This window comes from Sorex fumeus, unplaced genomic scaffold, assembly GCF_029834395.1.
Source record: "Sorex fumeus unplaced genomic scaffold, SorFum_2.1 ptg000063l, whole genome shotgun sequence".
NCBI lineage: Eukaryota > Metazoa > Chordata > Mammalia > Eulipotyphla > Soricidae > Sorex > Sorex fumeus.
In genome coordinates this window covers 57897633-57925480 of record NW_026606120.1, presented here as the reverse complement: position 1 = coordinate 57925480, position 27848 = coordinate 57897633, and the positions used below count along the sequence as shown (strand labels likewise).

The 27848-nt window shown below is 50.4% G+C and overlaps 3 protein-coding genes across 6 annotated transcripts in view; all 3 read left to right on the top strand.

Annotated features, from left to right (window-relative positions):
* Nucleotides 1-10857, top strand: part of GGNBP2 (gametogenetin binding protein 2) — a 41315-nt gene extending 30458 nt beyond the window's left edge. For 3 of the 4 annotated variants that reach the window (XM_056127525.1, XM_056127527.1, XM_056127526.1), the window contains 7 exons: nt 539-713; nt 2163-2357; nt 5846-5993; nt 6588-6713; nt 6800-6948; nt 8165-8413; nt 10212-10857. In XM_056127525.1, coding sequence (XP_055983500.1) covers nt 539-713; nt 2163-2357; nt 5846-5993; nt 6588-6713; nt 6800-6948; nt 8165-8413; nt 10212-10415 — 1246 coding nt within the window. In that variant the 3' untranslated portion in view covers nt 10416-10857. The remainder of the gene's footprint in view (nt 1-538; nt 714-2162; nt 2358-5845; nt 5994-6587; nt 6714-6799; nt 6949-8164; nt 8414-10211) is intronic. The other variant, XM_056127528.1, reaches the window with a different exon arrangement.
* Nucleotides 10858-12738: 1881 nt separating this feature from the next.
* On the top strand, nt 12739-20423 carry DHRS11 (dehydrogenase/reductase 11). Its single transcript, XM_056127041.1, has 7 exons — nt 12739-13038; nt 15776-15985; nt 18495-18589; nt 18988-19117; nt 19469-19561; nt 19785-19850; nt 19965-20423. The coding sequence occupies exons 1-7, from the start codon at nt 12781-12783 to the stop codon at nt 20004-20006; spliced, it is 894 nt and encodes a 297-aa protein (XP_055983016.1). The 5' UTR covers nt 12739-12780; the 3' UTR covers nt 20007-20423.
* Nucleotides 20424-21146: 723 nt separating this feature from the next.
* MRM1 (mitochondrial rRNA methyltransferase 1) lies at nt 21147-25347 on the top strand. The gene is made up of 6 exons (XM_056126531.1): nt 21147-21198; nt 21329-22034; nt 22224-22317; nt 24742-24871; nt 24954-25073; nt 25217-25347. Exons 1-6 carry the CDS (start codon nt 21147-21149, stop codon nt 25315-25317), a joined length of 1203 nt encoding a protein of 400 aa, XP_055982506.1. The 3' UTR covers nt 25318-25347.
* The last annotated feature ends 2501 nt before the right edge of the window (nt 25348-27848 follow it).

The following is a 27848-nucleotide window of genomic DNA, read 5'->3' as shown; positions in this document are numbered from 1 at the left end:
GTGTGACCCAAAAAGCAAAAAACAATAACAACAACAAAAAAAAAACCAAAAACACTTGTCTTTGCTAAGGAAATCAATATGTTCTTGAATTCCCTTATTTTTATTTACTTGTTTTGTTCATCTGATAATGATCAGGTATTCCTCCTGGCTCTATGCTCAGGAATTAGTCCTCATAGTACTTGATGGTGCTGGAGATGTTCGCTGTGTGCAAGGCAAATGCTATACTCTCTCCAGCCCTGAATTACCTTATTTTTGACAAAATAGGACTGTGTTCTACTATCATGTCTCATTGTTTATATTGGTTATATACCTATATACATGTATGTTTTTTATATATGCATATAAACAGTTTACATTCAATCTCAGTGTATGTGTAATATTACACCCATATTGAGTTTGAATGTTTAGCTCTCTCGTGATTAATTTCTAACGTATAACACAATTATGCCAAATTGTGTTTTAAACCTAAATTCGTAGATGCTATCCATATTTTACTGTTTTAGTTAAGAGCACTGGAAATATGATTTACTCTTTTTAGGCGAAGAGAAAGGCATGCTAAGACAATAGATATAGCTCAAGAAGAAGTTCTGACCTGTTTGGGGATTCATCTTTATGAGAGACTACATCGAATCTGGCAAAAACTACGAGCAGAGGAACAGACATGGCAGATGCTCTTCTATCTTGGTGTTGATGCTTTACGCAAGAGTTTTGAGGTAAGGACAGTGCCCTTCTGTGGTCAAAGCATGGTACAGAATGCTTTGATTTGGTATTGGGGGCTCCCAAGTGGGGCAAAGTAGATTGAGGGTCCTTGGTCATTCTCATCCAGCCAGGTTGGCAGTTCAATGGAAGGGCCTGAGGATCTGATGCATTATCTGAGCCATTCCAGCAGTGCTTAGGGAACCTCTGGAACTGTCCTCAGTGATGCCCAGGGAATGCTCTATTGCTGGTGCTGAAGCAGTTTGCTATTTGCAAGACATGTGTCTAAACCTTGTACTGTTCCTCCAGCCATTCTTAATATAAGCTGTAATTCTAACCTAACCTTTCAGTACCTGGAAAGAAAAGAAAAGAAAAAGAAAAAAGAAAGAAAGAAACGTAAATCGTTTAGTTAGGTTAAATAGTGTTCTTGTTGAGGGAATAAATTAAGATTTACATTGATGTATTAATATTTTGAAATTTCAGACTAGAATATTGTTTTGGAATAAGGTAAGGTAAAGGTAAAGGTAATGGCCCTCCCGTTGATCGTCAATTTGCTCGAGCGGGCCCAGTAACGTCTCCATTGGAGACTTTGTTGTTACTGTGTTTGGCATATCGAGTACTCTGGGTAGCTTGCCGGGCTCTAGTGTCTATAAGTACATCTTTCTGTTTTGTCTTGTTTGACTTTTATTTTTGGGCCACACGCGGCAATGCACCGGGCTTACTCCTTGCTTTCTGCCCAAGGATTATTCCTGGTGAGCTCAGGGACCATATGGGATGCTGGAGATTGAACCTGGGTTGGCTGCATGCAAGGCAAGCATCCTACCTGCTGTACTTACTACCTCTTCAGCTCCGGTTTAAAAAAAAAAGAAATTTAGGCCATACCCTGGTGTGCTCAGTTCTTGCTTCTGTCTCAACCTACTCTCGGTGATCACTCCTGGTGGTGCGGAGGGAACAGTATGTGATGTTGGGGTTGAACCCGTGTTGACTGTCCAAGGCAAGGCAAGGCCTTTCCTGCTGAGCTATTGCTCCAGCCCTACTAGTGTATTTGTAACACATCTTTTATGAACTTGAAATTTAAGCATTTTTTCCTTTGTGTGTGTGTTTGGACAAACTACCGAATGTAACCTGCCCACACGGCAGAGTCTGGCAAACTCCCCGTGGCGTACCCAATATGCCAAATACCAGTAACAATGAAGGGTCTCATTCTCCTAACTCTGACAGAGCCTTGAATATGGCACTTTTTAAAAAACCTCAGGGCTAGGACGAAGGAGATGTTACTGGGGCCTGCTCGAGGCAATCGACGAATAACAGGATGGTTGTGATCGTGTGTGTGTGTGTGTGTGTGCGCGCGATTTTTTTTCAAAGCCAGTATGTGGTATTATTCAAAGTAAACATGAGACATGAGAATTTTCATAGAAAATATGAACATTTTAACCAGTGTTGACTGAATTTTGTTTTTATAATAGATGACTGTGGAAAAAGTACAGGGTATTAGCCGATTGGAACAACTTTGTGAAGAATTTTCAGAGGAGGAACGAGTAAGAGAACTCAAGCAAGAAAAGAAACGCCAAAAGCGGAAGAATCGACGAAAAAATAAATGTGTATGTGATATTCCTACTCCCTTACAAACAGCAGATGAAAAGGAAGTAAGCCAAAAGAAGGTAGTATTCATTAATACTGACTGTAAATGCCTACATTTTATTATTTTGGGGTTTCTTGATTTTTGTGTTCTTGTGTTTCTTGATTTTTGTGTTTTTGTGTTTCTTGATTTTTGTGTTTTTGGATCTGTGTACCTTACCTCCAGCTGTGGTTTGTATTTGTGTTGTTTTTGTTTTGTTTCTGGGCCATACTATACTGTGCAAAGGGCTTCCTCCTGACTTTGCACTTAGGGATTAGTCCTGGTGGTGCTCAGGGGACCACATGGGGTGCTGGAGATCAAACCTGGGTCTGCTGTATGCAAGGCAAGCGCCTGACCTGCTGTATTATTGCTTCAGCCCCAGTTTTTTAAAGCACAGTTCATTGTGGAACCTGACACCCTACAGATGTCCTTAAAGTTTGTCTGTTAAAGTCTGTCTTGCATTTTGAATTTATCCTTTACTGTGCATGATTCTGTAACATATATTGGTCATATGGTTTACTGACTCGTAGATCTTCCCAGATGTTGACATTTCATTATATAATAGCAGATGATCATGTAAAACTACGACAAATGTCATCCGGGTGGCCTTTCATTTTGTTTGGTTTTCTGTTTTGATTAAATTATTTTGAAACACTCACCAGCTTGCTAAGGGGCGACTTCCTACGGGGTGCACTGGAGTCAAGCCACGACTGGTAGGGATCAAACCCATGCAAAGCATACTCCAGCTCTTGGAATTGTCTCATGGCCCTTTAACTTTTACCTATATTTTTCCTTCTTTGTTGCTGTGATGTCTGGTTGCAGCTGGCTAAAGACCACACCCCTTGTAGTGCACCAGGGAACAACACAGCAGTGCAGGGGACTCACACTTGGGTGTGGGGAGGTACTCATGGCTTCTCACCTGCAGTTCAGGCACCTTAACACTAGCCACAGTCAGGACCCTCGAAAGGGCCTGAGGTTCAGGGAAGCTTCAGGCTCACTGTGCTGGTGTATACAAATTTTCAGGGTTTGGGTTGTAGTTTAAAAAGTTTTGAGTTTCTTCATTAACAGAACATTGGGTTTGGGGGAAGGGCAGGGTGGGTGGCCATACCTGACTGAGCTCACAGCTGCTCTTGGCTCTGCCCTCAGGGATCACTCCTGGCATGGCTTGGGAACCATGTGTGGTGCCAGGATCAATGGGTCAGCCTTGTGCAAGACCGGGCCTTAAGTCCATACTGTTGTTTCTGGCCCCATTAACCAGTATTTGAAAGAACTTTTTGGTGGTGTTAGGATTACTTTCAGGGTTGTGCCTATGAGAGGCATGCTTTCTCCCACCAAGTGACATCCTCGTTGTTTCCCTTGAACTGGCAGGCTAACTTTATTTTTAACTTCATTTAACTTTTTTGGGTCACACCTGGGTGATTCTTAGGGGCTGTGTACTCAGGTGTCGTTATCTTCATTTTTGTGAAAACATCTTAAATACGCAAGTTTAAATAATGATAGTTGGTCTTATTAACTTATTTAGGATTGGGGGCCACACCTGACAGTACTCAGGGCTTTCTGGCTCTGCACTCAGGCATCATTCCTGGCAGGGCTCAGGGAATTATATGGAGTGCCAAGGATCGAGGGTGGGGTGCCAAGTGTTCACAGGTTGGCTTGATGCGAGTAATTGCCCTGCCTGCTGTACTATCTCTCCAGGCCTCTCTCATTTATATGAAATGGGTATTTCAGGATGAAGACAATGAGGTGACTTTGAAAATGAAATAGTTTTGAGACCTGGAGAGACAGTACAGGGTTAAGGCACTTGGCTTGCATACAGCTGGTAGTTGGCACCACCTATTGGTCCCCCAAGCACCAGCACCAGTGGCCCCTGAGCACTGTGGGAACCCAAGGACTAAACAAACAAAAAAACAATTTAAGTAGTTGCGCTCACTTTTCTCTAAAGACAAGCCTTGTGCTTTGGTACACAGCAAAAAGCCTGACATACTTCTCTAAAAGCCATCTGCTCCTGGGTTAAAATGATATTTAATAAAATGTTCTTACTGCTTCATGATTTGCTTGACAAGTGAAGAATATAATACTAGTTCATACACTTTTTTTAATTTAATTTTTTTTTATTTTAATGTAGGAGTATTGCTATTTATTCAGCCATTGATTAGGCTGATTGAATTGGGCATGAACTCCACCTTACTTTTATTTTCTTTAGATCATACACTTTAATTGCCAGTTATTATTACTGTACCTTGATGTGTGCTAAAAATCAAGAACTGTTCTCATCATTACTTTTGTACTATTGGTATGTCAATATAGTGAATAGGACAAATTATGTTTTATTGTCATCGTCAACATTGTTTTTACCTAGAGCATTCCTGGGACCAGGAAATCACCTTTATGTTTGTTATGGGGCCACACTTGGCAATGATCAGGGCTTATTCCTGGTTCTGTCTACAGGAATCATTCCTGGTGGTACTTGAAGAATCATATGTGGTGCTGGGGATTGAACCCAGATCAGCTGAGTATAAGACTAGTATCCTACCCACTGTACTAGCTCTCTTGCCCTGCCCTTTTTTTTTTCTTTTTCCCCAAAAAAACTTGATTTTGGAGGACATCTGGCAGGGCTGGGGACCATGCAGTGCCAGGAATTAGACTTGGGCCTCCAGCATGCCAAGTGTGCATAAAACATAGTCGCAGTTTGAGCATCTTTTCACCTTAGGAGAATACCTTTGAGATTTGCTTTAAGGGCGGGAGAGATAGTACAAGGGTTTTAGGCTCTTTTCTTGCATATGGATGACCCAGGTTCGATCCCGGGCATCACATGATTCCCAGATCACTACCAGCATTAAGCCAGGAGTAAGTCCTGAACACTGCCAGGTGTGGTCCAAACTCCTCCCCCTAAGTAAATGAGACCTGCTTTATCTTGGATTTGGCAAATACCACTAACTTTTATATAATTATTTGCAAAGGGGAACGACATATAATTATATGAGTTAAAATAGGTATTTTAAAATACAAAATATTTTTTCTCTTTTAAGAAATTCCCTCCCTCCCTTTTTCTTTTGCTATTGAATTGATTGGGGTCTCATGCATGCCTGGCTGTGGCACTGACAGATTTTTGTTTTGCTATGGTGCTCACCCAACTTTGCGTATCAGTTTGTGGTACTTGTGCATATACTCTCCAGGGTAAGCACTTTGTTACCAGTGACTCTTGTCTTGATTTTGACCATGTCCTTTGGGTCTTGGTGGTATCTCCTGGTTGTGCTCCAAAACTTGTGCCCCAGCCATTTGAACCATCTTTGTGGCCCTATACTCTTTTTTTAATTTTTAGATTTGGGGGCCATGTCCAGAGGCACTCAGGGATCACTCCTGGTGGTGTTGGGAAGTGGGGGTTGGCCACACGCAAGACAAATGCCTTGAAAATGTTTTTCAGGGGCATGTAAAGATACCTCTTACTGATTAATATTAAGAAAATTAAAATGTAGCCATTATGGGCTGGAAAGAATATTTTTTTTTTACCATTAATATTGATCCTTATAGGAAACAGACTTCATTGAAAACAGCTGCAAAGCCTGTGGCAATACTGAAGATGGTACTAGTTGTGTAGAAGTAATTGTTACCAATGAAAACACATCATGTACTTGTCCCAGCAGTGGCAATCTTTTGGGGTCACCTAAAATAAAAAAAGGTAAGTAAATAGTTAAATTGGTTATTACTGAAGTATCATTAACAACATTAGCCTCAGACAAATAATGTAATTATTTCATATTTATGTATATTCTCATATTAATATAAAAGTTTTTGTAACATCTCTTAACATAGAATTTTGAGGGTATTTTTGAGAGGGGGGACACATCTAGAGGTGCTCAGGGCTTATTCCTGACTCTGCAATTAGGGATCACTTCTGGCAGGGGTAGGGGTACCAGAGGGGTACTGGGGATTGAGCCTGGATCAGCCACATGCAAGGTAGTGCCTTACCCACAGTACTATTGCTTGGACCCAGAATTTTATTTCTTCGTCTTTTTGGTGACATAGAATTTTTGAACTGCTTCATTGCACCAAGAATACCTATAACTTATTAATACACTACTTTTACTTTATGGTGTTTGTTTATTATTTGACAGCATCAACAATAAAACCCTATAAATTGCTAACCCAATTTTCATTGGCTAATTTACTTTCTACTTTTGATAAGCTATCAGTTTTCACTTTTTTTTTGTGGTGGGTTCATCTTTTCAATACATTTATTGGTATATTAATTGTAACTCTTATTTATTTTCAGGATTATCTCCACACTGTAATGGTAGTGATTGTGGATATTCATCTAGCATGGAAGGGAGTGAAACGGGTTCTCGGGAGGGTTCGGATGTTGCCTGCACTGAAGGCATTTGTAATCATGATGAACATGGTAGGTCCAGATGAAGTTTCCCAAATACTTCTTTTGCATGGCTAATAATGTAAAGCACACAAATAAGAGATGATTGATTTTTGTAGGGGATGACTCCTGTGTTCATCATTGTGAAGATAAAGAGGATGATGGTGATAGTTGTGTTGAATGTTGGGCAAATTCAGAAGAGAACAACACCAAAGGAAAAAATAAAAAGAAGAAAAAGAAAAGCAAGATCTTGAAATGTGATGAACATGTAAGTGGGAGGTGTGGCAGTGAGATTTTTATTTTTTTGGCTTGTTTTTGTTTTCAGCAGTGCTCAGGGGACTCAGGGATCCCTCCTGATGGTACTTGACCCGGCTGTGCAAGCCCTAGAAAGTGCTGTGGCCCCACAGTCTGGGACCCACCAGGCCCACAGGGCAGCGCCAAGAGGGGTAGGATATGCAGTGTTGGGGACTGAAAGGTGGGTCAAAACTGGGCCTCTCAGCACCTATGTGCAAAGCATATGCTCCATCCCTTGAGCTATCTAACTTGATAATTTGAAATTGTTGCATTTTCTTTTTATCTGTGGATCCGTGGCATCAGGGAGCGAACTATAGTCAGCTACATGTGAGGAAAGTGCCATAGCTCTGAACTATTTCTCTGACTTCCTGTCTTAATTATTAAACCTTTGCTATTGAGTAGAGAACAGTTTTCTTCCTTGGAGTGGCAAGTGTGCATGCATACCTGCTAGAATTTATTTGTTATAATGAATGCTTTATTTGGTTCCGTCAATTACTCATTATGTATATCTGTGGTGTGTGAGAGAGTGAGAGATGTGATCATTTGTCCTGTCAGTTTTTAAAACATAAGCTGTTTCAAAAATCAGTTTTTTATTGTTTTTGGTTTGCGGGCCATACTCAGGGATACTCAGGGCTTACTCCTGGCTCTGCACTCAAGAGATCATACTTGGTGGGTTCAGTACCGTAGTGGGTGCTGGGGATTGAACCCAGGTTGGCAGCATGCAAGGCAAGCACCTTACCTGCTATACTATTACTCCAGCCCTCAGTTTTACTCCAGCCCTCAGTTTTATTCTTTGATAATACTTTTAAGTTGTATTGTCTGTGATCTTGAAAAGTTGCTTGACATAGTTTTCCCATTTATAAAATGGAAAAAAGTTCCAATCACAATTACATATGTAAAAATGAAACAATATTGATGACTTAACATAACCAGCTGCTTTTATTCAATATTTCCCCTAAGAATTTAACATACTAGTACTAAAGATACAGTAACAGTGGGTGGGCACTTGCTTTGCACATAGCTGACCAAGGTTCAATCCCCAATTCTACTGAACACCTCTAGGTGTGCCAGAGGGGAAAAAATTTGAACATACTTTCAGGGTATACTTTGGGAGAAGAGGAGATCTGTGAAGGATAATCATTCTTACTCTTTGCTTTTATTTTCCTGGGAACTCTTTATTGTGATTTTAGATCCAAAAGCTTGGAAGCTGTATTACAGATCCAGGTAATCGAGAGACCTCAGGAAATCCCGTGCACACAGTGTTTCACCGAGACAAGACCAAAGATGCACATCCTGAAAGCTGTTGCAGTTCTGAAAAGGGTGGGCAACCCCTGCCGTGGTTTGAGCATAGGAAAACTGTACCACAGTTGGTAGAACCCACAGAAACATCATTTGGTCCTGATTCTGGAAAAGGTGCCAAGAGCTTAGTTGAACTCCTTGTAAGTAAATCATGATATTTTGTCATGTGTAGCTGTTTGTTCACCTGGGTATATATGGGAGGGCACAGTATTTATGAGTTTAAAGTTGTGGGTAGGGGAGTGTTTATGAAATTGAGAATAGGGAGATGTAGGTCAGCAATAGAGCACTTTCCACTTCCTCTTTCGCAAACCTAGAAGAGACCAGTTGGAAAAGGAATAGAATTAGTATTGTGTCCAGCAATCTCCTTTCTTAAAAGAGGGCTCCCATAAGCAAACTGTCTCGCTGATGGCCAATTGTGATAGCCACCCTCCTATATTTAGAGAGTGTATAGAATCCGACAGGAGCTCATGCTCGTCGTTATGAATTATCATGTAGGATAAAAGTATCATTTGATTTGGAAAATCTTCTGTAATTGATTCAAATTTTGATATGTCAGATAAATTATGCCTGTTTCTATGTGGTCTAGTTCATGATTTGTGGAGGAATGGGGGTGGGTACAGGAGGAGAAAGGTGGTGTTTTTGATTTAGTAAATACTTCCTAATGGAACCACATCCTTTACTGGTTTTTCTTTTTTTTTTTAATGTGCTTATAAAATCCTATTGGTAATTTTTGGTATTTTATTATTTTGTTTGGTTGGTTTTGTGGCCACATCTAGCAATGCGCATGCCAGGGGTCCCAGGTATTGAACCATGTACAGCGAGCACCCTACATGCTGTACTATTTCTCTGGTCCCTTACTCTTTTCTTAGTAATGTAGAAATTTATCTTTTGATGGGGGCCACATCAAGTTGTGCTCAGGGCTTATTCCTGACCCTGTGCTCAGAGATCATTCCAGACAGGGACAGGGCTTGCGGGGGGGCTTTGTGTGGTGCTGGGGATTAAACCCAGCTGCCTGCAAGGAAGTGCCTTACCCTGCTGCACTGTCTCTGATTCTGTAATTTATAAGCTTTTTAAGAGGTTTTATTTAATTTAGAGATTGAATCCTCAACTAGGATTAATTGGAAATAAGTCAGTTATCTAAAATGTTGTAATGAGTTACGGGCATCTTATCATTGATTTTTTTTTTTTTTTTAAGAAAGCGGTACTGTTTTCAGGTTTATTGGTTTCCCTTGACAAATTATAGAATCAAGAGTTTTAAATTCCAAGTTTGGTTACTAGGTTTTGGGACCACACCCAGGGGAGCTCAAGGCTTACCCCTGACTCTGCTCAGGGATTTTTTTTTTGGGGGGTGGGGTTTGTTTGGGGGATCATAATACGATGTCAACCTTGGTCTGCCTCGTACAAGGCAAGTGCCCTACTTGCTGTACTATTGTTTTAGATCTTTTATTGTTTTGTTTTTTGAGCCATATCCAGCGGTGCTCAGGACTTACTCCTGGATCTGAGTTCAGAGACCATTCCTGGCAGGGCTTAGGGACCCATATCTGGATTAAACCTGGGTCTATTGTACGCAAGGCAAGTGTTCTACCCACTAGACTATTGCTCTGGCCCTCGGTTGGTTTTAATTCTTTCTAAGGATATGATTATTCTAGAAGCATTTTGATTAAAAGCTTTATGTGGCTGGATTGATGTGAAAAAAAGGTAGACTGCTATCATTTTTAGCTACATTCCATAGTGGCACTTTGTGTTTTTTTTTTTTCCTTTTTATATTGGGGTTAGAGTTTTAACTTTAGTATTTTAGTTATGATTAAGAGTAGGGTTAAATTCAGGCTCAGGATTAGGGTTAACATTAGAGTTTGGGTTAGGATTAGGGTTGGGTTAGGATTAGGGTTCAGCATTTTGTAGTTTTAAACCAGTCTTAACTACTGCTTTAATTTGCAGGATGAATCTGAATGTACTTCAGATGAGGAAATCTTTATCTCACAAGACGAAATACAGTCATTTATGGCTAATAACCAGTCTTTCTACAGCAATAGAGAACAATACCGACAACATCTGAAGGAGAAATTTAATAAGTACTGCCGCTTAAATGATCACAAGAGGCCCATTTGTAGCGGCTGGTTGACAACAGCTGGAGCAAATTAAATAAATAAAATAGCTCTGTCTTTCAATGAAACACTCAAGATGACTACTGCGCCTTCTCTTTAAAAAAACAAAACTCTTAATTTAGTGACTTCTGGCAAATTTTATCTTAAATCAATGTGATTCTTTCTTGTTTTGGGAGACGGTGGAGGTAACCTCATTAGTTCTTTCTTCAGGCTTGTGTCTTTAGTTGTGTGGCTGCGCAGGCCTGCCATATGATTTAAGCCATCTCTTTTCATTAAATGTTTCTCTTTCTGTGAGACTTACTAAAGCAACTTAGTGGCAAAAAGTAATGTTGTACTTATACTTCTGTACAGAAATGACAATGAGCTGAATATATGGTTTTACAAAGTAGACATCCACTTGCAAAATGTTTGGATGTAATGTTAAAAGCGCAATGTGCAAAATTTAAAATAAAGAATATTTATTAATATGCATAGTAAAATTTGGTGTACATGTTTCTGCTTACTGTGTGGCAGTATTTTAATATTTGCCATTTGTGGACTTGATACTTGGTCAGTGTTGATGTTGATGTTGGAGAGACTGAAGGGCAAATGAGGATAGACACAGATATTTGAAGACAGAAATCTTCCCTGATCACAGTTGACTACTGAGGAAAGTAGTTTCCAGATACTTGTTTTGAAAGAATAAATTTGCTGTGCTACCTATATAAGTATTGGCAATCATCTTTCTCATGAGAATTTTAATGACTTTTTTTTTTAATTAAAAGCTCCTGGTGGGTAAAGTGAGGCTCCGTAGATCCAGAGATTTATATATTGATGTCAAAGAATGAAAACAGAAATTGTCAGAATTTCATCCAAGGGTTGACTTTTAAGTAATTGGTCTGTAGAACTTGGATCAGAAGGCAACCTGAAAGTGAACCACATTGTGGTCTGTGTGAGTGCTTCTTCCTTATCTGGTTTCCAACAATAAAGTCACTGTGGCATGACAATTTGCTGCTTTCAGAAGCTCTCTGAGTACTGAAGGAAAGAGTTCCTAAGAAGTAGCATTTGGCTGTCATTTAAGAGGTTGTGTCGATGGTTCATCTAGGATGTTGTGCTTAGAGCTTTGTGTCTGCATGTTGATAATCCTGGGTGGGCAGCAGACTGTGCCACCAACCTATATTGACTCCAGGACAGTCAATGTCTCTGTGCAGTGGAGGTGGAATTAATTCTATGGACTTTCTGCCAGACTCAAGTCATTGTATGTGAACAACATAGAGGTTTGGTGAGATTTAAATTTTGCACTTATAGGCAGATAGGGAAGGTTTGAGCCAGAGGTCCTGATTCCTGTCCGACCCTTTCTTGCTTTTCACCCAGGCATCTGTAAAGAATTCATCCCTGGGCTCTGGATCCAGCATCCTTTATACCACCTGTTGCTGTCAAATTGTAATCTCTTGAAGTTTCCTAAAAGCAAAGGCTGGTATTTTGTCTCCATCTTTGCCCTCGGGTCCAACCCCAGTGTTTGCTGAAGCAAATAAACCAGCTTCACTCACTACTTTATTCCATTGCTTGTAGTGGAGATATGCTGATGGGCGCTTTTTCTTTGGAAGGTTGCTATATTAAGAATGCAGAAGTGAGGCAGATTTTAGTGCTTTGATGAATGGGAAAACAACTAAAAGTCCAAGAGGAGACAAAAGGGAGAATGTAGAGAAGGCAGTTTAGGAGCACATTTCCCTTTCAGCAAATTCCGTGAAGAAATCAGTAAGGTTATATACATACATATACCCGCTACACACATTACTACAAAGTGCTTAAACGTGCCTCTTACACATTAAGCACTCAGTAATACTAGTTACTGCTTTACTCCTGGGTATACGTGGTGCCCCATTTGTCGGAGTCTGTAGGCCTTTGGGGGCTACAGTTCCCAGAAGACATGTTCTTGGGGGTGGGTGTGTGGTTTGGGGGCCACGCCCAGGGGTGCTTTGGGGCAGCTCTGGGCTCTTGTATCCCCAGTGGGCATGGCAGTCGATTAAGGCTGTGACCGGAGTCCGAATCAGAGCCTCCCACGTACGAGGCAGTCCCTCTGAGCACCCTCTCCGGCCCGGCCCAGTTTTCGCGTTCTGATCACGTGTTGGTTAGCCAAGGTAGGATCGCGCCCAAGGTGACCCAAGCCTGGAGTCGCTTTAAGCGCCCAGTAGTCACCGGGTCGGAAACAGTTAAAAGGGGGACTGACCCAGAGGCCGGCGGTGCTCCGAGGGGGCGAGTGCGCGGCCGCCTACCCCCGCCCACCCCGCCCGGCATCCCGCGCGCGGGGCACGGCGGGACTCCAACTCCCAGGATGCTCGGCCGCGGGCGGGGCCGGAAGGGGCGCGGCCGGCCGTCGCGAGGGGCGGGCCGCTCGGGTCCAGGCCGTCCTCGGGCGGGCCATGGCGGAGCAGCCGGGGGTGGAGTCCGGGCCCCGGCGCGGCGACGCGGTCGGGCCCCGCAGCTCGCCGGTCCACGAGCAGTTCTCCCGGACCGAGATGGGCGGGCGGGCGGCGGCCAGGCCCGGCATGGAGCGCTGGCGCGACCGGCTGGCCCTGGTGACGGGGGCGTCGGGGGGCATCGGCGCGGCGGTGGCCCGGGCCCTGGTCCAGCAGGGACTGAAGGTGGTGGGCTGTGCCCGCACTGTGAGCAACATCGAGGTAAGGTCCGCGCGGGCCGCGGGCCGGGCCCGGGCCGGGCGTCGTTTCCCCGGGGAGCGGGCCCGGTGGGGGAGGGGAGAGGGTTAAACCAGCGGGTGCTTTTTCAGAGCCCTCCCTGACCCACCCCCACCCCACACCCTTTGTTTGTTTTTGTTTTCGTTTCCCCGATTTTTGGATCACACCTGTAGGTGCTCAGGGCTTAACCTGGCTCTGTGCTCAGGAGACACTCCTGGCGGTGCTCCGGCGACCATATGGGGGTGCCGGGGATCGAACTTGGGACTGCCAGGTGCAAAGCAAGCGCCCCACCTGCTGCTCTGGCCCTAAAGTTCCAGCTTTGAAGGCACCTTTTTTTTCTCTCGACGATCTTCTCCGTTGCATCCAATCTGACTCCTCCGCATCTTTCTCCCTCCTCCCGCCTACCCTGCTTAAAATAGAGGGAAGAGGACAGAGGAAGCCCGAGATTGGGGGAGGGGGCCAGCAAGACCATCCGGGAGGAGAACCTTCTGGCTGAGAGGGCTGTATTGCCGCGACCTCGCCCGCCCACAAGGCCCATGCGGCCAGAGGCCAGCCTGATGAGCAGGGGCAGAGGCTTTGAACGTGGTCGAGCTGGGGAGGCCCAGCGCTGCCCCAGTGGAGGGTGAACCCCTGCCCTTAGGGTAAACCGAGAAACGAGGCCTTTCATTCCCTCCTCCCCCGCCGCAGTTGAAGGGGAGTGGGCCAGGCAAAGGGGCCCCTGGAGCTTGTGACCTTTTCCTTAGCTGGTGTGAGCCCCCAACCCCACTCGACCCAGGTTGACCCGTAGCAGCTGAGAGGAAAACAAAGTGGACTTGTCCATATGGAACAGGGGGCAAGGGGGAACTTTTCCTCCTGTGCCATCTTTGAACTCAGACCTGCAAGGTGGCACTCAGGGTTGGGCTGGTGCTTATCTGCTGACTATTGCCTGTTGCTCAAAGTCCCCTGGGCAAGCAAAGGATGAAAAACTTGGGCTGGGGCAGAGGTAGATGGTGGACAGGAAGGACTCTCGCCTGCCTTGTTGCTCCCAAAGGGACACTTTCAAGTTTCCTAGATAGTCCCAAGGTCACCTGGCCAGTCATTGCCTGGCTCTGCCCCTCCTTTTGTAATGAGGCTGGGCTGGGCTGGGAAGATCAAGTCAGGGATTAGACACTGGATTTCTTCCTTTTCAGTTTTGGGGTCACACCTTTCGGTACACATCCACAGGGCTCCTTTGAGCTCTCCCCAGCTTCCTTCCTCCATTCTTTCTCCATTCTTCCTCCCTCCCTCCCTCCCTCCATATGTGGTACCAGGGATCAGACCTGAGTTGGCCACCTTCAAGGCAAATGCCTTAACCCCTCTATTGTCTCTCCTGCCTCTAACACTGGGATTTTTTTTGAACTCTAAAGCCACTCTTGCCTTCCTACTCTTCTACCCCAAACTATCAGTCCCGGGATGATGCCATGTCACAAAGAGAGATTTATGTTTGGTCATTTTTGAGGGTAGGGAAGGTGGCAGAGGTGAGGCAATGAGAAGGGAGTAACTAATTTATCAGCAGTCCCTCCATCCTGGCTATGGGGGCCTGGGAAGCAGTGGCTTTATGTCTGGGAGAAGAAAGGAGAAATCCCTTACCAGGGGAGGTGCAAATTCTCAGCTTTCTTGCTCACACTTTGTTACTGTGTGAGTCATTGACTTGAACAGTTTGGGTCCTATCTCTTGGACTCTTTGTGAGAAATTGGGCGAAGGGACATTTCATTTTATAAATTTTTAAATTTTATTTTCATAAAGTTGTTCACAATAGTTGATAACATTCAGTATTTCAATAGCAGTCCCACCACCATTATTATTTTGTATTGCTTGTTATGAATAGTATGAGATGTCTGTAAGGATCTATCTCACAGTGATTCAACAAAAAAGTGGGGAAAAAAATAGTATGTGATGTCATGCGGGTGCTTTTGTGGCTGCGTGCTACTTGAATTCCAAAATTTTAAATAATTTGGGTCTGGAGACATCTCTGCAGCAAGCTGCTCTCTTCTGAGATTCATTTGTGAGTCTCTGGATCATGGCAGGGGACATTTCTGAGTCACAAAGAAAGTTACAGCAGGATCACCTGATCCAGGCTTTTCTTTCCAGGAAGAAAAGACTGCCTAGGAGAGCTGGCCAAGCTAGCCTTCCGCTTGGGCACCCCGCATCCCCCGTCCCTCTTCCCTTTGTGCTTGGACTTTATCACCTTCACCAGGGCTGGAGCACAGGCTTTATGTGCATCCCTGCCTCCCGTGGTCCTGCAGCACTGTCCGGAGTGATTCCCCAAGCACTGCTGGGGATGACCCAGCTCCTCCCCTCGCCCCCACCGGAAAAAAATATTTAAACCACAAGTGCCTGAGCCCTGATCCCCCTGGCTACGAGCTTCCTGCCTCCTGCTTTCCCCCACAGCCAGTGCGGCTCCCTTGCTCTGTGCTGCCCGACTTCACTGTGTCCAGAGGAGCTTTGAATGGGGGCCGTGTTCCCGGGGACTTAGAGATAAGCATCCCTCCTCCCTCCTTTGGCCCCACCCACCCAGCTGGGGAGGAGGGGGTGGGGCAGGACCAGGTGGGAGACACCAAGAAGGTGTCTCAGTGCTGGAGGGAGAGGTGGGAAAGTTTACTCAGGAGTTTCCCCTAAAGGGGCTGCTGGGAAGAGGGTCCCAGCGGGGTGACCACAGGGGGAGGTTGTCGTCGGCTGCTCACTCCAGTTATGGGTTTCCTAGGAGCTGGCTGCTGAATGTAAGAGTGCAGGCTACCCCGGGACTTTGATCCCCTACAGATGTGACCTGTCCAGTGAGGAAGACATCCTGTCCATGTTCTCGGCGGTGCGCGCCCAGCACAACGGGGTGGATATCTGCATCAACAACGCCGGCCTGGCCCGCCCGGACAGCCTGCTGTCGGGCAGCACCAGCGGCTGGAAGGACATGTTCAACGTAAGGGCTGCACGCCTGGAGGGTGGCAGCGGGGGCCCTGACCAGGGCCTGGGGACCCAGAGGGCTGCGGAGACCCCCTGAGCGAGCTTTGCTTCCTCTCAGGGTCCCTGGACTGGGCGGGTCCCTGGACTGGGCGGATGCAGCTGCTCCGCCCCCGGGCTTAGTGCGGATGAGTGGCCGCATCTTTTCTGACTTGGAGGCCCGGGAGGCTGGTTTTCAGTCTCTCCTGATGGCTTTCAACTGAGGAAGCATGGCAGGGGAGAGAACGCTGCTCAGTGTGTGCTGAGTCCTCGGTTCCCTGGTCCTGCGGACAAAAAGCACCGTGAGGTGGGCGCTGTTCTGGCCTAGGCCTTTGGGGCTCTCTCTGAGCTCTGGTCTTGTCTCTGACTGGGATGCGCATTCCTGCATGGCCAGGACGTGGACTTGCCGTGCTCCTGTCACGGCTGAGGTCAGGAACCGGAGGTCCAGCCTCTTGCTGTAGGTCAGCATGGGCCCAGAGTAACCAGATGTCTTTTTTTTTTTTTACAGAAGTCAGGAGCCTGGGGTTTTGTTTAACTTTGGGTTTGTTTGTTTTTATATTTGGGCCATACCTGATAATGTTGGGGAGGGGGTTGACTCCCAGCTGTGGGCTTGGGGGGTCATTCTGAGCAGTGCCTAGGGCACTCTGTGGTCCTGGGGATTGATCCTGGTGTCCCATATGTAAAACTTGCACTCAGTCCTTTGAGGTCTCTCTAGCCCAGAGCCCGGGTTTGTATGTGACCCCCTTGCCCCCTCACTAAAGCCTCAGTACTACAGGGTAGAGGGTTGTTTTTTTTTTTTTTTTTTTTTTTTGGTCTGTTTCATTTTCTTTCGTACCCTCAGCCTATAAATGATAAATTGTGAATGAGTGAAAACCACCAATTCATGTTGGAAATGAGTTTAAAAGTCTGGAAAACCAGTCAAAACACCAACCGAAAAAAAACAAAAAAATGTTTTCAAATTGTCCAGGGACAAGTCGTTCTTCAGGACGTGAGGTTTCAACCTCTGGGCTGTTTAGGGCACTCTCAGGTATCAGAAGCTGTGTCTTTCCCATGTGTTCACCCTCCACCTGGCTCCTACCGGGGGCTTGGGCCTGGCATGAAGCAGAAACATTGGCCCAGCCCTCTCAACCTTCCCAGAGACCCCACCGTGGGGTCCTCACTATTTACTACTAAGTAGGTCTCTCAGTTTGGCCCCTCTGTGGAAGGAGGGCCTGGTCGTAATTAAGGCCCCTTGCAGGTTGCACTCCATGTTTACTGTTATTATTTGGTGTTTGAGCCATACCCAGTGATGCTCAGGGCTTACTCCTGGCTCTGCACTTAGGGATCTCTCCAGGCGGGGCTCAGGGAACCATATGTGGTTTAGGGGACTGAACTGGGCCAGCAGCTTGCGGGCAGGAAGCCTGCCCACTGTGCTGTGGCTCCAGGCCCAGGAGCCTTACTAGTACCTTCCTATTTTTTTTTTTTGGCGGGGGGGGGGGCGGGAGGAGGGGGTTTGGGGCCATACCCGGCAGTGCTCAGGGATTACTCTTGGTTCTGCACTACCCATATAGGAGGGGTAGGCAGCCCCTTTCTATTCTGTTAGCTAACTTCTATTAGCACCTTCCTATCAGGCATCTTTTAACACTCCCAGCCCTGTCCCCCACCCCTAGAAGAGTCACTTCTCTGTCCCTCCTCAGGAGCTGAGGTCTCTGTCCCTCCAGGGAGGCAGTAAAGGCGACTCTTGACACCTGCCTCCTCTCCACTGCCCTCTCCCTGGCAGGCTGAGAGAGGGGAGGACCCGGAGGCTTTATCTCCGCCTGCCCTCTGGCCCAGGCTCAGGGTGGGCCCACTTTAGATAATTCTTCAGGCGTGTTTGGTGGTGGGGTACCTGGAGGTCATCTCTGCCAGCAGGAGTAGGTGATGGGGGAAGGTGGAAATCCCCATGGCCTTGGAGGTTCCCTTCCATCCTGTGACAAGTTACCCAACCCTAGTCTTGCAGATAGGACAAAGGTTAAAGGAAGACTGGGGCGTGTACCACTCCAGTGCCAAGGGAGGGGAGCAGGAGGGGAGTGTGTGGGGGGAGGGGAGGCTTGGGGAGACGCAGCATAGTCTGTGCTGGAGGAGGCGGTTTTGGAGCCTGGGCAGGTGACCCCCAAGAGAAGTGACAGGGGTCTGGGGAAGGCAAAGAAGAACAGACACCCGAGGTTGGGAGTCCCCTGGATTTGGGCTTGGGGGGGGGGCTGTCTCGGGCCGGGGGCACTCAGGGACAGGACCTGCCTCTGCTGCCATCTGGGTGGGGCTGGTGTCTCGAGAGGAGGGACCCCTAAGGCGAGGTGCCCCGGGCCTGTTGTTGGTCTCTGGTAGGATCCGAACGCGGGTTTGGAATGCCTCTCGCCACCCACCACCAGCACCGCCAGCACCACCAGCACCCCGGGGTGGCCTCTGTGGCTCCACCACCTGCGGAGCTGGGCCCGAGCTGGAGACATGCCCTTGCCCTCCCTGGCCTGCAGGTGAACGTGCTGGCCCTCAGCATCTGCACGCGGGAGGCCTACCAGTCCATGCGGGAGCGGAAGGTGGACGATGGGCACATCATCAACATCAACAGGTGAGGCGGGGTCTGCTGCAGGCTGAAATCAGGAGGGACACCCTGGGAGCGCCACCACCAGGCTCAGAGATACACAGTGTCACCGGGAGGGGGCGGGGATTGTCCCAGTCTGAGAGGGGAGATGTAGCTGATCTCTCCAGTGATGTCTCAGTGGAACCGGGTCAAAGGCCCCAACGATGTACTCTGGTGGCCGTTCCAACCTCCGACCGCCAGCCTGCTGAGGGGTGGGCACTGTGTGGTCAGTGCAGGGAGGAGGCCTTGAGGGATGGCGGTCCTTTGAAAAACAAGCTCAGCCTCTCGAGGGCTCAGCGCTGCTTCCCTCCAGCTTGAAGTTGGGGTGGGTCAGCAGGAGCCACGGCTTCATTCCCTCACTTCTCCCCTTCCCTCTCTGCACCCAGCATGTCCGGCCATCGCGTGGTACCGCAGTCCATGGTGCATTTCTATAGTGCCACCAAGTACGCCGTCACTGCACTGACCGAGGGCCTGAGGCAAGAGCTGCGGGAGGCCCAGACCCACATCCGAGCCACGGTGAGGGCCGCGGTAGGCCTGTGCTTTCCCAGTGACGCCACGCCCATGTCTAGGGGTGCTGCCGGATTTCCCTGGGCGCGGCCGCCGCTTGCATTTCCTCGTGGCACTGGCTCTGAGGTGGGGAGAGGTAGACCTGAGGGAAACCTGGTGTTCCCCATCCGCCTCCTGCCCCTCAGAGGCTGTTGGAGCTGGGGTAACTCCCTCCACCTCTCCAGGCCTCGGCATTCTCGTGTGTAAAAGGGATGATAGACCCTCTCAGGGAGGCACTTGTAGGCCCTTTGCCTGGCTTGTAGAAGGCGGGTGTCCTGCGACGCTCCCCTGGGCTGCTCAGACCCCTCTCTCGTGGCCCAGTGCATCTCTCCGGGACTGGTGGAGACGCAGTTTGCCTTCAAACTCCACGACAAGGACCCCGAGAAGGCGGCCGCCACCTATGAGAACATAAAGGTGGGCTCTTCTCTGGTTGGTGAACACTGAGTGTGGGCAGAGGGCACCTTGGCATTTAGAAGCAAGTCCCCTCTCTACCCCCCTCTCCCTCAAACAAAAGCTTCTAGTTATTCTGCCCCACCTGGGAGTTTGGGGTGGGAATGCGGGCACCTTAGAGACCCTCAGTAGTGGGAGGACCCGGGCTCCATTCTGACCTACCCATCCCTTCCTCTCGTGTGCTCAGTGTCTCAAACCCGAAGATGTGGCCGAGGCCGTCATCTATGTCCTCAGTGCTCCCCCCCACGTCCAGGTGAGTCTGACCCCGATCATCCACCCCCCAGGGGAGCCCGGCATCCCGAAGGAGGAGGCGAGCAGGGGCTCTCGGGTGGGCATCGCAGACGCCTCAGCCTCATGCCTCCCGCAGATCGGAGACGTCCAGATGAGGCCCACGGAGCAGGTGACCTAGATGCCTGTGGGCAGCTCCTCCACGCCCCTCACGGCCGGGGCGCCCGCCCCTGAGTAGTGTGGGCTTGGGGGCCCCTGCATTTCACTACTCCCAGGGAGGGCTCGGGAATTTGAGGTTTTTACATCTTGTCGATTTTTTCCCCACGGTGAATGTGAAGAAAATGGGGTGGGGAGAGGAGGTGGGTGTCCCTGAGCTGGCTGGAACTTGTTCTTGGTCCCCTTCTTGGTGTCTTCCTTGTGACCTAGGGAGGGAACTGTGGCCCAAAGGGCGGGGTGGGGGGGCTTCCCCTATTTCTTGCACACACACCCCTCCGCATTCCTGAGGGATGTGGGGGTGCCCAGAGCTGCCTTCCTCTGTGTGTGTGTGAGTGCCGTCCCAGGCCTCCCGCTGGCTCCCCCTGCCCGCTGCCCGGTGCCCCTCCCATTCCCCCACAGAGCTCCAGCCCTGTGCTGGCTGCTCAGCCTCATCGGCGTGGTCTCTGCCCCGTGGCAGCAGAGTATCGGGGCTACCTCCCCAGTGGATTTCCCTGGATCATTAAAAGAAAAATTGCCACCAACTTTGGCCTCCAGTGTGTCTTTCACTTCTCTCGCTTCTCTGTAGATGCGGGTTTCTGAATTCGGTCATGGTTGGTTGGGGCATCGTCCTGGGGTGTGGACTTGCCTAGGTAGCAGAAATGTTCTTCTGCTGGGATCTGAAACTCTTGCCAGCTAGAAGAGTGCTCAGGGCAGGGACTCAGCAGTGGAGCACTTGCCGTGCATGCTTGCAAAAAATTACCAAAGAAAAGAAAACGACAGTGCAGACCATAGGGTGTGTCATGTGCAAATGGCCTCGAATGTAGTGCTGGAGTGAGATGGATGAAAAAGTGACCCCCACCCAGATCTCCAGGGCTCTGTGCTGAGTTCCAGGGCCAGGCTGGAGCATGGGCTGGCTTGTCAGCTGGTGCAACAGAGCTGTCACTTGGGATATCGGCGGCCACGGGATAGTGGGTTACCACAGGGAAGCTGCTGAGGGGCTGAGGGTTGGTTTGACCAGGCGGTGGAGGCGCACACTGGGCTGGAGGCAGGAGAAATGTAGGAAGGAAACAAGCCCTGGACGTCCAGCACGTGGGAGAGGACTGTGGGAAGGGAGGCAGCTGGACCCATGTGGCTGGACAGCAAAGCCAACGTGCCCCCTTGGATGCCCTCTGCTGGAGGTGGGGTGAACGCGGCCCTCAGTCTGCCTGGCCCCCGGAAGGGCGCGGGGCGCGGCACGTGGGTCGGCTCCGCCCACACCCGCTGCGCGAAAAGGCGCCTCCCAGCCTGCCCTGCAGGGGGCGCTCTGAGGCCGGCCCGGCGAGCGGGGCCGCCGGACGCGGAAGCGGAGCCGCTCACGTGGGCTGCGGGCCGGGGTGCTCGGGGCCTGGGGGCAGCAGAGTGAGGGGCCGTGGGGGGCGGGATTCCCGGCGCCTGTGCCGGGGGGTGACCTCGCGGCCACGGCGCTGTTCGTGGTAGCGGAGAGCTGGCGTCGCTCTGGGGCCCTGCTCGCGCGTCCCTGCTCGCAGTGGACACGCGGCGGCCAGCGGCCCGGCGGCCAGGAGCTGCGCCGCCTGCTCCAGGATGAGCTGGCGCCGGCCCCACCGGCGTCCGGGCGGCTGGAGCTGCTGTACGGCCTGTCCCCGTGTCTGCTGGCGCTGCGGGCCGCCCGCCGCCACGTGACCCGGCTCCTGCTCCAGGCCGGCCGGTCGGGGCTTCAGGGCGATCGGGCCGAGCTGCTGCGGGAGGCCGAGGCGCGGAACATCCCGGTGCTGCGGCCCCGGAGGCAGAAGCTGGACGCCCTGTGTCACCACCAGGTGCACCAGGGCGTGTGCATGGAGGTGAGCCCGCTGCAGCCCGAGCCCTGGACCGAGGCCAGGGACACGAAACCCCAGGACGCCCTCCAGCAGCTGTGGCTCGTCCTCGAGGGGCTCCAGGATCCCAGAAATCTGGGGGCCGTGCTGCGCTCAGCTTACTTCCTAGGAGTCGATAAGATCATCACCAGCCGGAGAAACAGGCACGAATGCCCCTCCTCCTGCCCCCCCAGTCCCCGTCCCGAGGCACATCGAGTTCCCAAGCACCCGGGTTCCCCTTCAGCCAGGTCTTGGCACTTGCTCGCACGCTCACCCCTAACCCTCGGGTGCCCGGGGAGGGCAGGGGATCAGGGATTTCCCAGCCTCACGTAGGACTTGGGGAAACTTCGCAGCTGCCCGCTCACTCCCGTGGTCAGCAAGGCCAGTGCAGGGGCAATGGAGGTGATGGCGGTGTTCTCCACCGACGACCTGGCCGGCTTCTTACAGGTAATGGGGGTCCATGGGGGGCTCAAGGAGCCAAACCCAGCCGCCCCCGGGGTGCTCAGCCCGCTGCAGGGTGATATGGGCACTGCTCCTTGCTTCCTTTTAAGTCCCCTTTAGAAACGAGGGGTCCCGGAGTTTTAAGAACCTCAGGTGGAGCAGAAACTCGCGCTTTCCTAGTCTCTTTCCCCAGGCGCATCTCTCTGCCCCTCCTGCGTGTTGCTTATTAAATTTGTGGAATGTAAATGCAGTTAGCAGTGAGGAGTTGATGGACAGGGATTTTGGGTTTCTCCAGTATTGCTCAGCATTGCTCTTGCAGTTGCCTCCCCTGCCCGCCTGCCCGCCCCCCCCACCCCCCCCGCACCCTCGCCCTTCTTGCAAGCAAAGAAACTTGCTTGTCCAAGAAACCAAAATGACCTTGTGATAGATACCTAGGAAGCCTTGCTCTGGAATCCTGAGCCTTGCCTCCAGCTGTGCTTCCTCTGCTGGACGCGAGGGGGCAGTATTGCCCTGTATTTGACTGCTCCCTTGACCATCACCCCCAGATGCCCCCAGTCTCATCTCCGCCCTGCCTCTTTTATGTTTATATAAACTTTATATAAACCCGTTTCTTGTGAGTGCGCTTCCCCAGTCGCGTGGATTTAAACACCATCTGTATTTGAGTGCCTTCCAAACATAATTTCCTTACCCATTTTTGCTTCCAGAGCCCAGATTCACATATCTGATGGCTCACCGTGTGGTCGGAAGGGCATCTCAAACATTTCCAAAGCCAGGCACCAATTCCTCCTGCAGATGACCCAGCTCAGAGCTTTACATGTTTAAACACCGTGGCATCATCCTCCATTCTTCCCACTGCCCCATCTGGGTCTTCTCTCCTTTCCCTTGAAGTTTCGTCCAGTCTCACCCTCGCTCCCGTTGGTCACAGCCACCAGCAGTCTCCATTACTACAGAAACCCCCTACTTTGTCTTTCTTAAGTGACTTGATGTCAGCACAGCTTGGAGAGTGGGTCTACTGACCTGTGAATTAGACCATGTCACCTCTCTGCTCAAAACCTTTGCAGAGTAAAAGCCAAAGTCTTTCCAGTGGCCTCTGAGGTCCTGATTTGTCTGACCTTTCTTCCCTCTCTCTTCCCGGCACCTCACTTCCCACTGGCCCTCTTGTTGTGTCAGGGAAACCCCTCTCCTGTCTCTTCACTTTCTGATCCTCCCTGGAATATTGCTCTCTCCCCCACACCCAGATGTCCTCATAGTGCTCCCAGTCTCCTTTCTGTACTAAAGATTTCCCTTCGTAAGGATACTGTGCAAATGGGTGAAGTATCTCATATTTTTATTTTTTTTAAAAACTAGTTCAGGGATCGAACCCAGGACTTTGAGTATACTAGGCATGCTGACTAGTGCTCTACCAGTCAGCCACATTCCTTGGTCCAAGTTTCTTAATTTTGGGGGAGAAGGGTCTTTCATAAGCAATATAAGCGGGCCCTTGGGGCCTCTCCCAGTGGTTCTTGACAAATCAGGCCACTGGTTCAGTGCACAGGCATGAGGATGAGGTGTAGCTGGGATTATCTGGGCCATTCTGGCAGTATTGGAGAGCTTTTTGAGTCATACCCGGGATGCTGGGAGTGGTGGTGGTGGGAATTAAACCTGGGCCAGTTACACGAAACGTGTGTAAACTTGCTTGATATATCTCTCCAACCCCCATGTTTCATGCTTAGGGGTCAGGCATAAAGGACAATATTGGACTTTCGGTACTGAGTTTAATTTAATACCTTCATATGTCAGTTTGAAATGATGCACACCTGAAAGGTTTGTAATACTCAAAGCAACAGTACCTCCATTAAAATTAAAATTAAAAGAAAAAATATGTTGACCTCAACGGCTGGAGAGATTGTGTAGGAGACAGGGTCAATTATTTCAGGTTTTTTTTGTTTTGTTTTTTAATTTTTGGGAGCCATACCTGGGGGCTCAAGCCTTACTCCTGGCTGTATATTCAGAAATCACTCCTGGTGGTGATTGGGGGACCATTTGGATGTGGGGAATGAACCCAGAGCAGCAGCATGTAAGGCAAGCCCCCTACCCACTGTACTATCTGTCCACGGCCTGGCTGATCTCAGTTTGATCTCTGGCATAACTGGTCCCTGTGCCTCCCCACAGCAATGCCAGGAATAGCCCCTTAGCACCACCTGATGTGGTCCAAAAACTAGAAAGTAAAACAAAAAAGTCACTCAGTGAGGCCTTCCCTGGCACTGGAATCAGCCTTTTTGTTCTGCTTTGTTCCTCCTTTTCCTTGGAACCACCTTCTGCTGTGGTCTGTTCTGAATAGACATATTCCCCCAGGGCTCAAATCTCTGCCATCAGGTGAGGATTTCCCCCACTATCCCCTGCCGTCTGCTGGCACCCCAGGAAGGTCTGGCGATCTCTTTCTCCTTTCAGACTAAAGCACGGCAGGGCTGGCTCGTAGCTGGCACAGTGGGCTGCACCCCGGACTCCTCCCACCACCCCGAGGTCCCCGTCACCAGCTGCTTGGAGTTCCAGTGGGACCAGCCAACCCTCCTGGTGCTAGGTGCGTAGAGCTGCTGCCCCTGGGGGCTGGGCTGTGCATGCACACACAGGGCACCCCCAGACTGCCCCCCTCCACTCTGCAGGGAACGAGGGCGCTGGGCTGTCCCCAGAGGCACAAGCTTCCTGCCAGGTGCTCCTCACTGTCCTGCCAGGCCGCCAGCTGACCCCTGGCTTGGAGTCTCTGAATGTCTCAGTGGCCGCTGGTGAGTCCCTTTCCCTCCCACCCAAAGGGGGCCTTCCCAGCTGCTGCCACCAAGCCCAGCTATCTGCGGGGCCCAGTGCAGACCCCCGGCCTGGCCCTCCTCTTAGACTTGTCCCCCTGTCCCCCTGTCTCCCATCTGTGCAGGAATTCTGCTTCACTCCATCTGCAGCCAGAGAAAGGGGCAGAGAGGGAGACCGGCCCAAGACTCCCCAGAACCCTCGGCCACTCTGAAGGGCCCCGAGTAGCCTGGCCCGGGGCTGCCTCTAGGGTCAGCAGAAGAGAGGTGGGGGTGGGTGTAGGGGCAGCTCCGTGCCCAGACTGGGACTTGTGTGTCTCTGGCCCCTCTGAGTTACCGCTGTCCCAGCGGACGAGGCTGCAGGAAACGGGGCTCCTGTGCTGATGTCAGAGCTCTTTGCTTCCCAGAATGCACTGGGCCGGGGTGCTGTTCCCCTGGCCTGCTCCTCTGCAAGGAGCCTGAGCAGCTAGAGGGAGGCCGCTGCCCGCGGTGGGACAGACAGGTACCAGCCTAGGCTCCTTCCAGCGTCGCTGCCCTGTGGCCTTGAGCCTGGGGCTTTGTCTTGATGTGCCTCCTGGTCTCCTGTGCTGTCCTTGGCCCTTTGGGGGTGGGCGCGAACCCAACCCAAGGCCCTTCCTTGGCCTGTCGTGTCCCAGTTGTCCACTAGGTGGCAGCCGCGCTCTTCCATCCACAGTCTTCCGTCCTAGGCAGCCCCCCTGGAGGGTGGGGGATTCCTGGCTGTCCACTTAGACCCACAAATACCTCCCACCCCCTGCGCCCCCTGAGCCCTCTGCCAGTGACTCGCCAGTCGGTCCACGCCCACAGAGGAACCCATGAGCCTTTGATTTTGTGTGGTGATGAGCAGAGAGTTGCCCTTGCACCACAGGCTGGGTCCTCCTCCCCGAAAACCACCCAGACACAGAAGCTGCTTTAGAAGTAGTTTTCTGCGGTGGAGCCGCATGGAAATCTTTAAGAGGAAAACTGCCAGGTCCAGAGAGATAGCCATAGGTTAGAGCGCTTGCCCTGCGTGCACCGGCCCAGGCTGGGGCCCCTCTAGCATCACTGGACACAGCGGCCGGGGTCGCCCTAGGGTTCCCAGCACTGCAGGGCTAGAGCGTTGAACCCCAGCTTGGTTGACTGACAATCGCTGAGAGGGGCCGGGGGGAGAGCCTTAAGCCTCTAGCCCTCTACTTAGGAGTACCCCCCCAAAAAGGGGGGTGTAAAAAGGGTTCAGGTTCCATTCCTGCTTTCTGTGCGGCTGGCCCCTCAGTCTCTGCTGTGTCACGTACAGAGGGAGGCACCTTCAGGACCTGTCTCAGCTCACAGGGCGTCCTGTTAAGGACAGGGCTGCAGTGCAGAGAGCTGCAGGACTCGAGCACATGCCCGGCCTGCACGAGGCCCTGCAGTCAGTCTCTAGCCCTGAGCAGGGCTGAGGGCAGCTGACCTCACCTTCACTATGACCCACACACCACAGCATTGCTGGACCGAGCACAGAACCACGGACCAGACATCCCTGGGAGTGGCTTCAGGTTCTCCCCTTGCACCTCTGGAGAGCAACTTGCCCCCACCATTAAAGCAAAATAAAGCAAAGGACTATGCTCTAGGGTTTAACAAAAACCTGTGTTCCGGGAGTTTCTGTCACGGTGTTCGGGACTGAGACCAGGCTGATGCAGGTGGCCGTGGTCAGCAGGGGTCCCAGGTAGGATGAAAGGTGCCCCAGGGCTGTGGCAGTATCTTCCCTGGGTGCTGGGACTCGTGGGCACCTGGGCTTTGCGCGTGTCACCTGTGCCAAGTCAGCATGGTCATGGGGAACATGTATGTGTGTGTGTGTTGGTGGTTTTTATTTTTTGGTCACACCAGGGAGGGGGGTTCTCAGTGGCTACTTCCAGTGCAGTGCTCCAGAAAAAAAATAGTTTTGTTGTTGGGAATTGAATCCAGGGCCTGCCACTGAGCCACAATCCTGACCCCCCGCCCCCATGCAGGTATTTTTCTTTCTTTTCTTTTTCCTTTTTTTGGGGGGTGGGGGCTTACCTGACAGTGCTCAGAGCTTACCCCTGGTTCTACACTCAGGAATCACTCCTGGCAGTGCTCAGGGGACCCTATGGAGTGCCAGGGATTGAATCTCGGGTCTGCCACGTGCAAGGCAAGTGCCCTCCCCGCTGTACTATCACTCTGGCCTCATTGTGCAGGCATTTTTCCGGAGTACCCCCAGACTCGATGCAAAGGAACTCAGAACTGCAGGCTTCTGCTGCTCCTTCTTGTGAGAAGTGGCCTCCCACTCTGCCTGCATGGAACCTCAGAGAAATGAGGGCATTCGGGTTCAGGGATGCTCCCTACCAGCTCCCTGCCGAGGGATGCTCCATGCCAGAAGAACCCCACTTTAGGCTCACTGTTTCGCTTTCCAGGTCTTGGGGTCTGGGGTCTCACTGGTCCACCAAAAAAAAGATGCCAGGACTTAACCCGGTCATGCCTGCACCCTATTGTGTCTGAATAGTAACTTCTTTTGAGGATGGCATGAAAATTTCTGCACACCAGCGTGGATCTGTGGACTCACAGTCGAAATGGGAGGTGCCACTGTCCTGGGTCACCTCTGCTCTCCCACTGAGGCAGCAGGCTGGCTGGCTTCTGGAAAGGGATATGGGGTTGCAGGGTCCAGTGAGGACCAAACCCTCAAATCTCGCCACCAGGCCCTCTCAACTGTTTCCGATTATGATTACCAGTTGGCCCCTTAGTCTCCTAATGTGGCCCCCCATTTCTGCC

Excerpts from the sequence above, each read along its gene's own strand:
- DHRS11 (XM_056127041.1), top strand. The coding sequence starts at position 12,781 with ATGGCGGAGCAGCCGGGGGTGGAGTCCGGGCCCCGGCGCGGCGACGCG. Across the intron at positions 18,590-18,987 it reads CACATCATCAACATCAACAG|CATGTCCGGCCATCGCGTGG; the intron begins GTGAGGCGGGGT and ends CTCTGCACCCAG. Across the intron at positions 19,118-19,468 it reads AGACCCACATCCGAGCCACG|TGCATCTCTCCGGGACTGGT; the intron begins GTGAGGGCCGCG and ends CTCGTGGCCCAG.
- MRM1 (XM_056126531.1), top strand. The coding sequence starts at position 21,147 with ATGTGGCTGGACAGCAAAGCCAACGTGCCCCCTTGGATGCCCTCTGCT. Across the intron at positions 22,035-22,223 it reads ATCACCAGCCGGAGAAACAG|CTGCCCGCTCACTCCCGTGG; the intron begins GCACGAATGCCC and ends GAAACTTCGCAG. Across the intron at positions 22,318-24,741 it reads ACCTGGCCGGCTTCTTACAG|ACTAAAGCACGGCAGGGCTG; the intron begins GTAATGGGGGTC and ends TTCTCCTTTCAG.